Source organism: Neopelma chrysocephalum, unplaced genomic scaffold (assembly GCF_003984885.1).
Source record: "Neopelma chrysocephalum unplaced genomic scaffold, ASM398488v2 Primary Assembly neopelma1_77, whole genome shotgun sequence".
Classification (NCBI taxonomy): domain Eukaryota; kingdom Metazoa; phylum Chordata; class Aves; order Passeriformes; family Pipridae; genus Neopelma; species Neopelma chrysocephalum.
The window spans coordinates 6,880,259-6,895,467 of NW_020897738.1; the positions used below are offsets into that span (position 1 = coordinate 6,880,259).

Consider the following 15,209-nt stretch of genomic DNA (forward strand, 5'->3'; position numbering starts at 1 on the left):
GCCTTGCTATTGTTCAAGGAAATGCTGAGGCTGGATTTGGTTTTGGCTCTAGAAAGGAAAGCGTTAGCTCTTTATATTCACAAAAGAAAGCCTGTTTAGAAATGAAAGACACGATGTTGCATGGACAGCTTATAACACACAATTAATCAGGGATTTATCAGGGACAAATAAGAAGAATTAGGTACCATATTCTCTGGGGGAAGTAAATCAAAGGATGAGATAGCTTTGCAAAAGAAAGGAGAAATGAGGATAAATAGCAATTGCCAATAAATTTGAGAAAATGAAGATGTAATGTTAGCAAGAAAATATTGGCACAATGTTTTATTTAAAAGCGGTAATAAAAACATTGCTTACTTTGATTTCTGCCCTTTCTGGTTTATTGTTGAGATAAAGATAAATTGACTCAGAGTTCCAGGAGCGGGAAAGCTGCAATCCACTGTTACAGGCACTTTAAAACCCAGCCCTGCTATAATAACTGATTCATTATTAACAAGATTGGCTTCGTTGCGTGTGGGTATTTGTAGGAATTGACTGTGACCCAGGGCTGGTTTAGGCCCTGACAAACTCACTGCAGGACAAGTGGGCTTGCTTTGATAAAGGTAGGATGCATTTGGTAACAGCAGAGCATGTTTAAATTACCACACATATGCAGAATTCAGATCACATATAAAGACAATGGCCAAGTTTTTGAAATTGTGGATCAGCCTTCTTCAATTTACTTTCCTAATGCCACCGACTGCAGCAGTGCTGCTTATCTGGTTTCCACCAAGGCAATGTAAAAAAGAAATTCAATTTTTCTTCAAGCTTTCCTTTCCCTTCTGCTGAAATTCCATGAAAGAATGAATGTTCCTGTCCCCTGATGTGTCTCCGGTTTGTACTTACGACTACATTATGAGGTGTTAAATTACACAGTAAAGAGAGAAATGAGGACAGTGATAGAAGGTGCCTTTACACAGGAGAAGATCATCCTTCAGTGAAGAGACTGCTATGAATCAGAATCTGAATTTCAGAAACCCGAGTTCTGAGTTTACAGCTTGGACTCATCACTCCTCAAGGACACAAAGCTGCCACGCTTAAACTTCAGGTCACACCCACATTCCTCCTGAGCAGAAAGAGCTTCCCAGCACCAAATGGTCCCAGATAAAGGCAGTGCTGAGCCCTCTGGGCCATCACAGGCATCATGAGAGCATGAGCAGCAAAGAGCAGCACGGCAGCATTTCTCTGCTCCTCACGTGATTCAATGATTCAGTCACTCCTGAAAGGCAAGGAGACAAGCCAGACAAGCATCCCGAGTCTGCCACCTTGGAAAACTGAAAGTAAAGGAAGCTCTCCCACAGTACTGGGGTAGTGTCAGGGAAATGTCATGCTGCTATAGTTATTACCCGAAATAAGCAGGAAAGCAGAGAAAAAAATGCTCCTGTTAACATATTGCCAATTAACAGAGCAAGCAGAGGAATTCAACGTGCAGATCTGAGCCTGGTTCCTTCAGAAGCCAAGAACTTGATTTTCACGTTTGTGTTTAAATGAGTAAAAACCCCATTTGTCACCAATACAATTTACAGTCTGGCTTGCTACAAAAAAAAAGCAGTTTATGGGACCATGCTGTCTGCATTTGTCTATCAGTCTGCTTCCCTCACCTCTGCTGGTTAGATTTTGAGGACTGCTTCTAATTTCAGCCAAAGCTTGGCAGACAGTCAGAGGTCTCCAAAAATTACATTTCTGCAACTGTCACTAAAGTCGACATCTGGGAAGAAAGTGCCATTAAAATGTTCCTGCTGAGAGAAGAGGTTTGGTGAAAGACCAAAGACAAGAGACCTGTTGGAGCTATTAGAGAACACCCAAAAACTCACCTCTGGGATACCAACCCACAAGAAAAGTCAGCTTTCTTGGTTTAGCTGCTCAAGGAACTAAACACTTATTTTTAGGATTAAATGTGTTAATTACTGGATGTCTAGGTCTGTTGGATGTCTGACAGTTATATACATATCACTGATCAACAGTATCACAAATTAAGATGCTGGAGGGGATCAAGGGAGAAGAGAGATGAGCTTTCAGAAAAGTGAAGGGCACAAGACACACCCACCTGGAAATGAAGCCCAGGTCTCCTGAGCTTGGCTCTTGTATTTCGGCATCCTGGAATATTTTCTTGAACCTATCACTGAAGCTCCTCCTTCTGTCCCCAATTCCAGTTTCTGTGAGCTTACCACACTGCTTCTTGTCAATGAGAACCAGCTGAAGTGATGAAACAGCAGGTTTAGGTGATGAGATTATTTATAAAATAGTGAGGTATGGGTGTGGTCCCATTTCAAAGTACTTTCTCTGTAAAGATATCACGTTAAAGAAAATTCACATGGAAATGCCCAACTTACTAAATGTGTTCTCTTAGAAAGGGAGACACAGACTCAGAGGTGAGACACCAGGACAGCAGGTCACACACACCAAGCAACTTTGCCTGTTTCCCCTGGCATTTATTATGAAATTAATCCTTCAGATTGTTTGTTGTAGGTGTGCTTTTCCCTCCCTACCCTTGAAAGGAATATAAAGCAAGGTATGATCCCAAACCTATGCCTCATGAGCAGAGGAGCAAACAAAACCTTTCTTTTTTCTTTTAAACAGGGAATTTGTCGGTTCAGTCTCTTTCAAAATCCTTCTGAAAATAATCAACCTTTACTTTCACAACCATATGCTGAGACACTTGTATCTAGCACAGAGAAGCCACAGGTATGCAATAGCACCCATCAAACAGATTAGAGGCATCTTCTTCCAGTTCAGGGGCAAAACCCAAAGGTCATGCACTGATTTCTGTTGGTAAACTAAATTTCCATCCAGCAATAACCATTTTGTTTTAGGACATCACAGTGTGTGCAGCCTACCCTCCCACAGAGCATTGCCTGGCCATGACTAATTGGTGCTGATCCTGCATGAGCTGCCCTGTCCTTTGGGCCAGATGCTGATTTTGGTGCTACAGTAGCATAAGTAGGGGATGTAGGAGACAGCTTTCATCTCTTGAAACTGTGTTCCAGAATAGGTATCAACACTCTGTGTTAGGATGTATTGTCAAACCCTGGTATGGGCTTGTCCAGAATAACCTGTGCTGCCACAGGGAACTCCACCTCTCCTCAGGGCCAGAGCAGTCCTGGTGGGACTCATGCACAGACCCTGATTCCAGCTCACTCATCCCATAGGTACTTCAATGACCCCTAGGCACTGTAATAAGAGAAATTTTATACATTATTGCTCTTACTCTTCCACAGGCTCCACTGTGTCTCTAAGACAGCACTATTTGTGCTCGAGCATCTTGTCAGGATGATTAAAGGCTGAGAGGAGCCTAAACAAGCAGTCCTGTAACATATGCAAAAATCCTTCTGCAACCATCAGCTCCTTCTCTGAGAGCTGCATCACTCAGCCCCTGTCCCTTGAAATGCTGGGCTGCTCCAGCCCAGCTTCAAAGTTAAGGCCATGTCTTTGTTCTCTCATAAATATTTCTCCTCCGTTTATGCACATCTTTTGTTCACTCCTCTCCTCTGTGCAGCGAAGACTTGAAATTCTCTACTTTGTGAACTTTTTAATGTGTGACAGAAAGAGGGAGACAAAGAATCCGGTTATTAGGCAGATCAGGTTCAGAATGAATCACAGAAGAAATTCCTAATTCCATGACCTCATCCAAGAGGGCTCTCTGCAGCCTGGCTTTGAGTTATGTGGGCCTGGAATGGGAACATAGCTGTGAATATGGGAACCATACCAAGCTGACTCTTTCAGAAAACAGAAGGTTTTACATATAACCCCACTGGATACAAGCATTATAAAAGCCACTTCCCTTCCGGAATTAATTTGCTGTTGAATGAAAATGCATCGAGCCAGATGGATCTATTTCAGGAGGAGGATCAGGCTGGCACAGGTCTAAAATCAAAGATTATTGGGCTTGTGTATTCAAAGCTGGAATAGCTGAGAGCAAAGTGTTCAGTGCAGGTGCTGTCATGTTCAGGTCTGTGCCTAAAGGAGTATCCCAGGAAGGAGGTATCGAATCAGTTTGCAAATATTAAATTGCAATTTAATTTCTTATAAATACCTGCAAAGCTTTTCACTGCTCCTTGCAATACTAGCAGTGAATAAACAAAAGACATTCTTCAGCTGCTGAGAAAGTTGAAACTTCTAGCAGATGCAAAAGACCATTAAAAAATGAGAGAAAAGACCGGTCACCAGGAAGAAACACACAAGGCAGGCTCCAGTGGAGCATCTGGTTGCCCATATGCCCATGATGGTTTTGGAAAGTCAGCAGCTTAAATCCACAGACCTGGATTCTGGGAATTCTCCGCAGAAATTAGGTAACAGAACTACCAACAAAGTGTGGTTTCTAATCCCAAGGCCAGCACAGCCGAACACCCAAACCACCCAACCACCCATTTTTCCAAGCCAAACCCACTCCCTGCTGTGTAAGCTGAAAGCATCACCTATTTCAGCAGCTGGGCAGCTTCTCATGAGGGTGTTTAATAACCTGACCGTGGTGAGCTCACTCTTACCTCATGCTCCACTCCCATCTGCTACACGGAGCCACCTGTGATCTATCACCGTGTTTTAGGATTAACAGCTCTGTGCAGGACAATCTGTTTTTCCTATTAGAGGTGTGAACAGCCCCTGGTCCCTGCTCTGCACCTGCAGCACTGTGCTTCTCACACAACCACCCCGGGACACGCTGTGCTGGCCAGGAGCAGGCACCAGTGCAGGGGGTGTCAGCATCTTCCATCAGCAGCTTTCTGCTGGTGCCAGTCACCAGTGGGAGTGAGTTTTGCAGATAAGAGAATTTTGCAGCTCTCAGTAGCCTCATTTTACACATGGCTGGACGACCAGAAATCTGCCTTTACAAGGAATCTATAAAGCGACTGCGAATTTTAATCCTGAGGAAAACTAACCTTTGGGTTATACAATGCTATTTCAATTGGGGATATTTTTAGTCTTGTCACTGCCTTCAGTTCAGCATGCACAGGAAAGAATACCACCAATCTTTTCCACAACACAAGGCTTGCTTGAAAATGAGTTAATATAACAAAAAATACATTTTTATTTACAAAAGCTTCACATCCTAGAGGCATATGGGAGCTGTAGAAAAAATAAGCTCAATTTCTAAAAGGGCAGTAAGGCCCCATTGCCAACTAAAATACAAAACCAGCATAAAAAATCCAAATGAAAAACAACCAATTAACCCTGTCACCCCACCAAAAATGCCAGAGACAAAATAAGAAGCAAACTTCTCCAGTATTGCAGGAGAGGGCTTTCCAGCTGTCTTGGTGGATACCTTCCAAGGAAAATGAGCTCCTGTGCAAACAAAGCCCCTTTTGCTTTGCAAATGCTCCTGCAGCACCTCTGGCGAGACAGCCACGGTCAAATGCTGATCTGACCTCCTGGTCTGAGAACTTCTCTTTGAAAAAGGCAAACTGGAGCCAAACAGTGCAAACACAGAAGCAACCAGTCAGAGGAAGAAACACAGAGTTCATGACATCTATACTAGAAAGGGGAATAATTCCAAAACCTTCAAGGAGGAAGGACCCTGCTCCCAACCAGACCGAAGCAGTACAGGGACATAGCAAGACCTCATCCTTTAAACTACATATACATCATCATAACTGGCCAATATACTGTTCATTCTGTGGCAAAAATACCTTCATTTGGCCAAATTTACTACTGGAGTTACTACACTGGTAACCACTGACTGTGCTGATGGCTCTGGATCAATAGCCAAGATTAATTTAGGCAACTGATTTCAACGGGACTAAGCGCATGGATGAGCTGAGGAGAATTTGAATCATTGCTGCAGTCGTAAAAACCTACTTGAGCGAGTTCTCCTGCCCGACCAGCAATGTCTGTCACTCCACAGCAGGCACTGCTGACAGCAGAGCAGGGTTGGCAGGAGCTGCAGTTTGCTTGGGAAGCACTGTCAGCTTTATATCTGGCTTAGATCCCCGACTAAACACAACTGCTGACTGTATCACAGACACGACTGGTAACAGCCCTCCCCAGCAACAAAAACTGGTGACACACTGGTAATCCCACAGAGAGCAGTGCTGTGCTTCACGAGCCTGTGAAGCCACGAGAGTGGACACCCCTCACACAGCCCTGCATGACCCTCTGCAGGCAGCACTTGTGTTTCACAGCATATGAATATTTAAAGAACTTCACGGAAGAGAGAGATCCACTGGGAGGATCTGTTTTCTCCCCTGATCAGTCTCCCAGACATTAAAGCCCAGTGGGGAGACTTCTCGTGCTGCCTGTACCAAGGGGTGACTCAGATGCAGCTCTGACAAACCTGGTGTCAGTCACAACTTACAAACTGTGTGAGACCCTTACACTGGTGAGCACTTCTTCTCATGAGTACTCCAGTAAAGACAACTGGATGGCCTGCAGATTCTTCCCACAGGCATGTCTTGGCTTTGCAGAGCAGAAGGAGGTGTCAGGAATCTGTCAGGGGTCAGCATGGCTTTTGCCAGTGCTATTCCATTTTACAGGGGCTGTGCAACCCAAGGGAGACACTGGCACTGCAGCACCCTCTAAGGCCTGGGCTCTAACATTTAGCCCAGGGGGTTAAGATTGAAAGAAATGCACTAAAGAATCCCAGAGGTCAAACATGTTCCCTTGTACCCTCATCCACCCAATCTGGGTTATTTAAATGTGATTCCAAATGATGCTGTGAAACAGGTAACACTCTCCCATAGTATTTTGGCATCAAATATCTCTGCCTGACAGAAGCATTTTTAGGTAGCAGTGCTTAGAGGAGCTCTTTTAAAAACCTTTTCCTTGGTTTAGTTTTCTTAATCATTGCCCATTCTCCCAGGATGACATGCAAATTACAGCTCATGTATTAAAAGTATAAATCAGACTGTGGTGGCAAGTGAAAGAGCTTCTAGAGAATGGCTCCTTAGGAGGTGGTGCATGGCTTAAGACATTCAGAAATCTATATTCTCACCTTTTCTAAAAATGTTTTGTTCATTTACTTCAACAGCTCTTCAGCCCCCAAGAGAACTAACTGTGTGTCCACACTGCACATGATGACAAAGCAGAATCACTCTATTGTCTCCTCAGCTCTCTACCTTGCTGCTGCCCTCAGACTCTCCTTCAAAGCCACTAATCAAGGACATACTCAAAAAAAACCCCCAAAAAACTGTTAAGCTTTTTGCCATTTGTTAGTGAGTCTCAAAACCAGCCCTTTTCTACTGCATTGTTTCACTAAGGACTGCCCTTAACAAGGATACAAACCAATTCCTCAATGGTCCCAGGCTCATCCCTGATTTTTGAGAAGATCCTACAGAACCAAGACTGTCATCTTCATCCCCAGCAGCACTACCATGTGTTTAAACTCCATTTACCCAAGCTAAATGAGGGAGCCTTAGATCAAGTTCCATCACACTGCTCCCTGATTGCTGCCTTCTGCTCCCTAAGTCTAGCAGCAAATCTTGGCTCAGGAGATGGCCTCGATACAGGTAATTTTTACACTCTTTTTATGCCCTACAGGACTTGCTGAGTAATCAGCAAGTGCCATTTGTGGTGAAGCTTGTCTCCAAAACTATCTGGGAAACCCAGATACTCCTGAACACCTGAACAGATAAAAACTATAGGGCAGAAGGACAATTTTTAATCTGCTGCCCTTGAAATGGGTTTTGCCTCCACCTACGAGGCTTTCAGATATTCAGAGACATTTCCATGGCACCATAGCAATGGGTTTTAGGAAAAGCAGACACATCCAATTAGCATTTGGCTGCTTTAGCTCTGTGCTCTCAGGAGAAGATGACTTTGGGTCAGTGGGAGGATCTCTATCTGGCTTTCCTTCTCAGAGACTGGAGGTCTCTTATTTCAGAGGACAGTTTTGATCAATAGGACTACAACAAGGTTGGAAGCTGCTCTGCTGTCATTGGCTTTCTTCCTTCCTGTTATCCAAGACATCACAGGCTCTTTTCATTTCCTTCCTTGTTTTTTTTTCTCCCCTTCAGTGTATTAGTTTAAACTAAGTGATGGTAATGACTACCAAGTGAAACCCCTCAAATAACAACAATAATAAAAAAGTACACCAAGTATACTCAGAAACTGAGTGCCCCTTAGTAAAGTTAGAGAGGGGCATTAATAAAAGGAAGATTTGTTAAACAAGACTCATTTATTTTCCCTCCTTTCATAAATCTTATTATTTCCTTGGAGAACCGCCACGCACTCAGTGGCTGGAACTGCATTCTGAAATGATGCTCTTGGTTTAACTGCTCCCTGCCTTTATTTACTGAAACATCAAATAAATAAACAGCAAACCCCCCTAAACTCAAAAAACAACCCCACCTCCCTCTATCAAGGGCATTAAGTTAAAGCCAGGTTTTCTAATCCTCTAAACCTGTACAGGGGCTGTAAGTGTGCAACAACCACACTGCAGCTCTTCTCTACAAAGATGACAGACCCACATTTGCTTTTCCAATCCCAGCCATGTGCACAAAGAAATGGAAAGATACTGAACTGGAATACTGCTGAAAAGGCAACAAAAACATCATCAGTCAAAGATCTTCTTTCTGCCTCTGTAAACATTGTTTTTGATCCTATATAGTACAAATGATTCAAGCTCTATACAAATGAGTCAATGATAAAATTACCACATGATTTTTTTTTTCCCTGTCAAAAAAAGCTTTCTTCCCAGCTACAAAGGCAAAAAGCAGAAACATTACATAAAACCAATAGTTACTGCTATATGAAACACAGAGTACAGGGAGACTTTAAAATCACTGATGTGCTGCTGGAATGGAGACATATATTTTTTGGTTTTGTCAATATTCTGCAGAGTTGAGCACAATTTTGCCTGTATTACAAACGAGATCTGCCCTCTTTTTTAAATAAACTTTTAGACCTTGTCTTCCCAAAGTGCCTAAATAGAGTAATACTATTTCTAATATTACCTTACATTGACACAGGGGCTATCCAACTATTGGCTTATGATGTTTTCCTTTTGTTATTTTGGAGAATAAAATCTTGACCTTCCTGAAAGTGCTGATTACGAATTTCCTCAGCTACATAAATCAAGACTAACACAACTGAAGCCAATCAGTCTTTTGGACTTGACCACCACTTTGCAACACAGAAGGTCAGGCCTGTAGCAACGGTGACTTTACCTACCTAAGCTTGAGAATGTCACCCAGCACAACAGAAAATACTTGTTATGTGCTGTGTGGAAACCCATAAACAGCAGCCTAACTCAAAAAAAAAGTTGGTATTTTTCAACCCCACCTTCATGAGGCCCAACCTTGCATTTCTTTTTTAAAAAAGTCCTCAAAAGGAGACCACGTGAAGAAGCCCCTCACTAGGACAAGGAAAGCACAGGGCTGAGAGCAGACCCCACATATGATACTACAGTCCCCATAAATGATATTTTTAGAGATACTTACATGCTGATTTTGCCAGAGGTATGTTGGCACCAGCCCATAACCAAATTGCATAGGAACAGTCATCAAATGAGAATCTGTGTGTGGGTACGAGAAGGTGCAGTCACACTGAATCTCTCCCTGTGCACATGTGTCTTTAGCTCTCTTTTCTGCTTCTCTCAGTTCTTCAGCTGAACATTTCCAGCTGTAAAAGCTTCCTTTGGACAAATCTGATGTGGACATTCACCTGACCCACAGCCTGCTCCCAACCCTTACTTTCAATATGGAAATCTGGAACCGTTTTCAACCAGTCACAAGCCTCCGAAGAATAAACTGTCCTGTTAAAAATACTACTGTACCTTTTAGGTATGCAGATTGCCAGGCTGAATTTTAAATGCAATCACTTTGCTCCCAGTACACTCTGAAAATCAGGAGCCCCAGTCAGCATGAATCAGTCCTCAGCACCCAGGACCTGCTGTTTCCATCATTTTAAGCCTCTGTGCTGCAATTATGTGAATTGTCCACTTTTCCCCCCAGCTTCCTCCATGAAATGCATATGTAATATAAAACCCATTTATCACACTGGAAATTGCTATTATATTTAATCTCCCCAAAGAGAGCAAAATCAAATTATGATGTGTAACGAATGATAATCTGTCAAATTCAAGGGAATACTCCCAACTTATCCCTCCAAGTCTGAAACAGAACAGGTCAAAGGGGTCTAAAGTAGAATATATGGGTATGAAGACGTGATATGAACGTACATAAAGAGAAGATGAAAACACTCTTAATCTTTGCAGATTGAATGAAATCTAATTACATGTTGCATTGACTGTTGTGTATTACTGGAAAGAGACAGTGAAAAGGAAAAAAGGCAATTAGAGTGAAATTGTAGTCTGACCCTTCAATTGCTTTTGGCATGAAAGGTTATGCTCTACTTGGGGCATCAAAAATTCTTTATCCTCTACGGTAAATCAGACTTAGTTGCAAAAGTGATTAGGGGAAAAATGCAGTCAATTAAATATTTTTTAATTTTTCCCCTTTACCAAAAAAAAAAAATAAAGGCAAAGGAAGAAAATACCAAGGTGTTATCATTATGCCATTTCATGAATTGCTACTAAGTCTAGCTGGCATTATTTCTGTGCTGAATGACAATAAAACATATTCATCAATAGAAATACCATAGTAAAAATGAAAAATAATAGATATATTGATGAACTAGATCTATAATAACTCGTTTTTTCAAAATAAATGTCGTACCCAAGGTCAAACATCAAGAGGTAATATTGAGTCTCACCAAGGAAATTCCACAGACACGTTTCATTGCTTTCCTTTCCCTTTTCATGCCCCATTCATTTCCTTCTACCAAAACCAGCAGCAGCTGAGCAAAAAGAAACCTTTCAGAAATACTATTTTTCCAAGTTGATAAAAAAACAGAGCACGAGGCAAATGAAAACTATTGTTTGGGTGTATGTCTGCACAACTCTGCAGGGAATCATGGCAATTCTCGTTCATCCTCTCCTAAAAAACTCTTGCTCTGCCAAAGATAATTGCAAGGACCAGCTTTCTCCTGACTTCCATGTGTGATCCTCTGCGTTCTACACACACCTCCACAGGCACTGCACTCACTGGTTTTATTCAGACTGAAAAGTAAATGAGTTCTCAAGTGATCGGTTTTGGGTTGCTTCTCAATGCATTTGTAATGTTACTGCTTGTGATTATTTTCCTTGCAGAAGGTAAACTTCTAGACAACACTTCTTTGATTGTATGCAAACAAATACGTGTGACAAACAAAATTCTGTGTAGCTGCAGCTGCAGGGCTGGTCTCTCACAGAGTGACTTTCTGTTGCACTGGATCACCCACAGAGTCCCTAGAAAATCCAGGTAAGGTCTGGTCAGCTTAGGACTCATCTGAATAGAACAGAAAAATGAAATAAAAGAACACTGACATGTTATTACCAAAAATAAACTAATTAGGTGGTTCTAAATTTGCTGATGTCAAAATAGAAAGGAACAAGAGCAGAAAACTGAAATACTGATCTGGACTGACCCAGCATAACAATAACATTGAGCTGGACTCAACCTCCCGGTGCTTTCAGGGATTCTGGGTATGCAAGGAATTCACATTCCTCCTGAATAAAATCTATCCACCCATGTCTGCCTCTCCATATAAAAGTGACTTTGACCCATCCCATGAAAAAGTAACACCCAAGACAGCCTCAGGCACCCCTCTAGGCTTGTGATGGAGCAGGACACAGGGCAGTGTCCTGGAAACCTCGCTCAACAATCGGGTGACACCGCAGAGCTCCAGAGCAGGAGTGTTTCTGTCACAGCAGCCTTTCTGTAGAGCCCTGTCACAGACAGCCCCCCTTGATCTCAGTGCTGCCAGAGCAGCATTACACCCATTAATGGCATAAGGAATGAGTCATGATATTGAGAACAGAATACCAGTGAGCTAAACCCAAACACAGATGCTTGATCCCGATTTCACTTACAGTGAAGCAACTCTGATGATTTCAGTGCAGCACTGACTAATTTTTTAGGACTTTTTGGTTTTGCTGACACAGGATGGAAAAAAAAAAAGCATTTTGTTTCAGAATGATTATGAAGTAACTAATCTGTGTTACTGTACCACTGTGTCATAATAAAAAAACCCAACAACCGTGTCAGAGAGAAAGTGAAGGGAAATGAACGGGAAATTTGAACAAGTCGCCTTCAAAAACTTTCTGTATTTTCCCGTGTAAGAACTTTCAGGAAGAAAAAACTGCCTGCAGCGTTTATTATAACCTGAAGAAACAACATAACACTAGTTCAAGTAATTTCTCCATGAAGTTTCATATCCAACAAACCAAATTAAAGAAGATGAAGGAAAAAAGTTCCCAAAATAGGAGCACACCTTACAGAGAACTTCCCGTTTGCTGTGAAGCCCCAGTCATCACATGCCATGGTGCCTGCCTAGAATGTTAAGGACTCCTGCTGATTCTCCAGGGGATGCTGTGCTGAGATGAACCCAGCACAGGTAAATCCTACCCAAAGTCTCATCTATGAACAACACCAAGAACAAATCAATTTTAGGCAAAAAAGCCCCGTTCAGCTGAGCTACAATGAATTAGATCCAGAACTTCATGGCTTTCTGGAATTTGTGAGAAGGATTTTCCTCTTAAATCCTACATTCTTCAAAATATGGTTAGAAAACACAGCTGTTGACACTTCCCTCTAATTCCTGAATGTGTGTGTTTGTGACTAACGCCCACACTCCACGTTCCCCTTCTCTCTTCCCTGTTTATACAGATGAGAGCGTAAGGGGATGCCTGTTCTCTAACATTTGCTGGCACAAACTGCATATTACCATAACAGCCTAACTTACTTAGATTTATACATTCATTCAGAAAGTAGTAATAGGAAACATACTTTATCCTAACCCTCCTATTTGTCTGCATTTTGAGACGACAGCAGCCTTTGTTAAATCAATGTTACGAGTAAGATTTCCACAAGCAGCCTAGGAGCACATTTGCTATACTTAAACATACTTACACTGAAATTTTTATTCGGTGCTAGACACTAAATATTACATCTATTTTATAATTTTATGCAAAACTTCACTCCTTCAGCCTCTTCTTGTCCAAAAAACTCATGTATTTAATCACGTACTTATTTCTTTGATGTCTCACACTTAGAACTTTATGAATCTATGCAAATACAAATGCATTCATTTCAAAGAATTAGTTTCTATATGAAACGTTAGCTGTCCTATAACAACTTTGATGGCTTAGCCTGTTCTAGCTACCATGGAAGGGTTCTTTGCTTACCTACCAATATTTTTCAATGCTGGTGAATTAGAATGGTATGTCATAAAAAGAACTGGTGGACGCTTTCCCTTCTCATCAATGACAATAACAAACGTAAATGGCAAAATCATTGTGGAAACATAGGGGTGCTATGTTTAAACAGACCATCAAAAGTACACAGCGTGAGAACTCAGCAGAACGTTTTTAAAGTAGTTCTGAAACCAGGTATATGATTTCCATCTATAACCTAACAGCATATTTGCTCTTCAAACAACTTCCCATGCAGAGTTAATATATCCAGGCAAACTGTAAAACCCGGTACAGTTCTTAGGGACTTCTCCCAAACCCGAAACTCATGAACTCTGCAGCTTCCTTAACTTTGCATCTACCGAGGAAGTCCTGACTTCGGACCCAGAGCTGGCGGGGAGGCAGGGTGGTGGTGGGAGGCTCAATAAGCCCCTCCAGCAGAACCCTGCAGGCAGCTCTTTCCCCGGTATTCCAGCGCTCCAGCTCCGGTGCCGGGTGCCCTCCCCATGGGGGGGACACTGCGGGCGCTCTCCCCCAGCCCGGGGCACCCTCCCGGGGCACGGTGCCGGTGCCGCGCCCCCCCTCCCAGCCCCCCGTACCATTGAGCTGGTTGTAGACCACCTCCTCCAGGTGGTCCAGGCGCTGCAGGATGGACTCCCTGTCGGCCAGGCTGCCAACCTTGGCGCCGCGGCTCCTGGCCCGGCGGTCCGCGCTCCGGACGATCTGCACCAGCTCCTGGGAGCGGTCCTGGATCCTGCAGTAGACGGAGAAGAGGATGATGCCCACGAAGACCAAGATGTTCACCGTCAACAAAGTTTTGATTTTCCGTGCCACCGCCATGGGAGCCGCCGGCGCGGTGGCCGGGGGCGCATCCAGGCGCGGCGCCCGGCGGCCCCCCGAGGCCACCCGGCTTGAGGGGGCGCGCCCGGGGCGCGGAGCGGAGCGGAGCCGAGGGGAGCGCGGAGCGGAGGGAGCGGAGAGGAGCCGAGTGGAGCGGAGCCGAGCGGAGCGGAGCCGAGCGGAGCGGAGCTGTCCTTCAGCACCGCCGCGCCGCTCCCCGCCCGGCGCCCGCCGCCGTCGCCCCGCGGGGGCCGCGCCGCGGGCAGGGCGGCATGGACAGAGAGCGGCGGGGGCCGAGCCGCCGCCTCCGCCCGCCCGCCCGCGTTCACTCGCTCCCCCCCTCCTCCTCGCCCCGAACGCAGAGCGCCGTGCGCAGTGACGTGCTCCGGGGGATCTCATCCACAGGCACACGGAGGAGCCGCCGCCCCGCCTCGCCCGCGCCCGCCCGCCCCGCGCCCCGGCCCTGCCGCCCGCCCGGAGCTCCGGCGCGGCGGAGGGGGGAGGTGATGCTCCATCACCAAGGCCATCTTCCCCTTGGCCGCCCAAACGTTTCCCCTTGTCCTGCCCCAAGCATCGCTCCCGAGAGCGGGGCGGGTGTCCTTGGCCGCGCTGCGGCCCCGCAGGTGAGGTGATGCCACACCCGTCTCACCGCTGGAAATAAGCGGTAGCCGGTTGGAGGGAGAGCCGGTGACTCGCTCAGCTCCGTGGACTTCCCAGCAGCCAAAGTACAACACCGGCTTGGGATCCTGCCTGGAAGTGACACGGCTGGGGCCACGTCCACATGCAAGAGAAGTCCTGCCAAGCATACACAGAAATACAGAATCGTGGGATAGTTTGGGTTGGAAGGGACCTTTAAAGGCCCATCTAGTGCAACCACCCTGCAAGGAGCAGGGACATCATCAACTAGATCAGGTTGCTCAGAGTCCTGTCCCAGCTGACCTCAAATGTTTCCAGGGATGGGGCATATACCACCTCTGTGGGCAAGCTGGGCCAGTATTTTACCACCCTCATTGTAAAAATTTTCTTCTTTATATCTAGTTTAAATTGATCATCTCTTAGTTTAAAACCATTAACTGTCTAAGCTCGATGCTGGTGGACAATAAATAACCCCTTTCAACATCTCCTCCACTCCTGTTCACAGTGACCCTCCTTTTATACAAAGAAACATACCCAT

At 44.5% G+C, this 15,209-nt stretch overlaps 1 protein-coding gene across 1 annotated transcript in view; it reads right to left on the reverse strand.

The window, feature by feature from the left end:
* The window catches only part of GALNT9 (polypeptide N-acetylgalactosaminyltransferase 9), a 135,447-nt gene extending 121,349 nt beyond the window's left edge, over positions 1-14,098 (reverse strand). Inside the window, exon 1 of the mRNA XM_027689568.1 lies at positions 13,795-14,098. Within this exon, the coding sequence (XP_027545369.1) occupies positions 13,795-14,035 (241 nt within the window). The 5' untranslated portion in view covers positions 14,036-14,098. The remainder of the gene's footprint in view (positions 1-13,794) is intronic.
* Between the last annotated feature and the right edge of the window lie 1,111 nt (positions 14,099-15,209).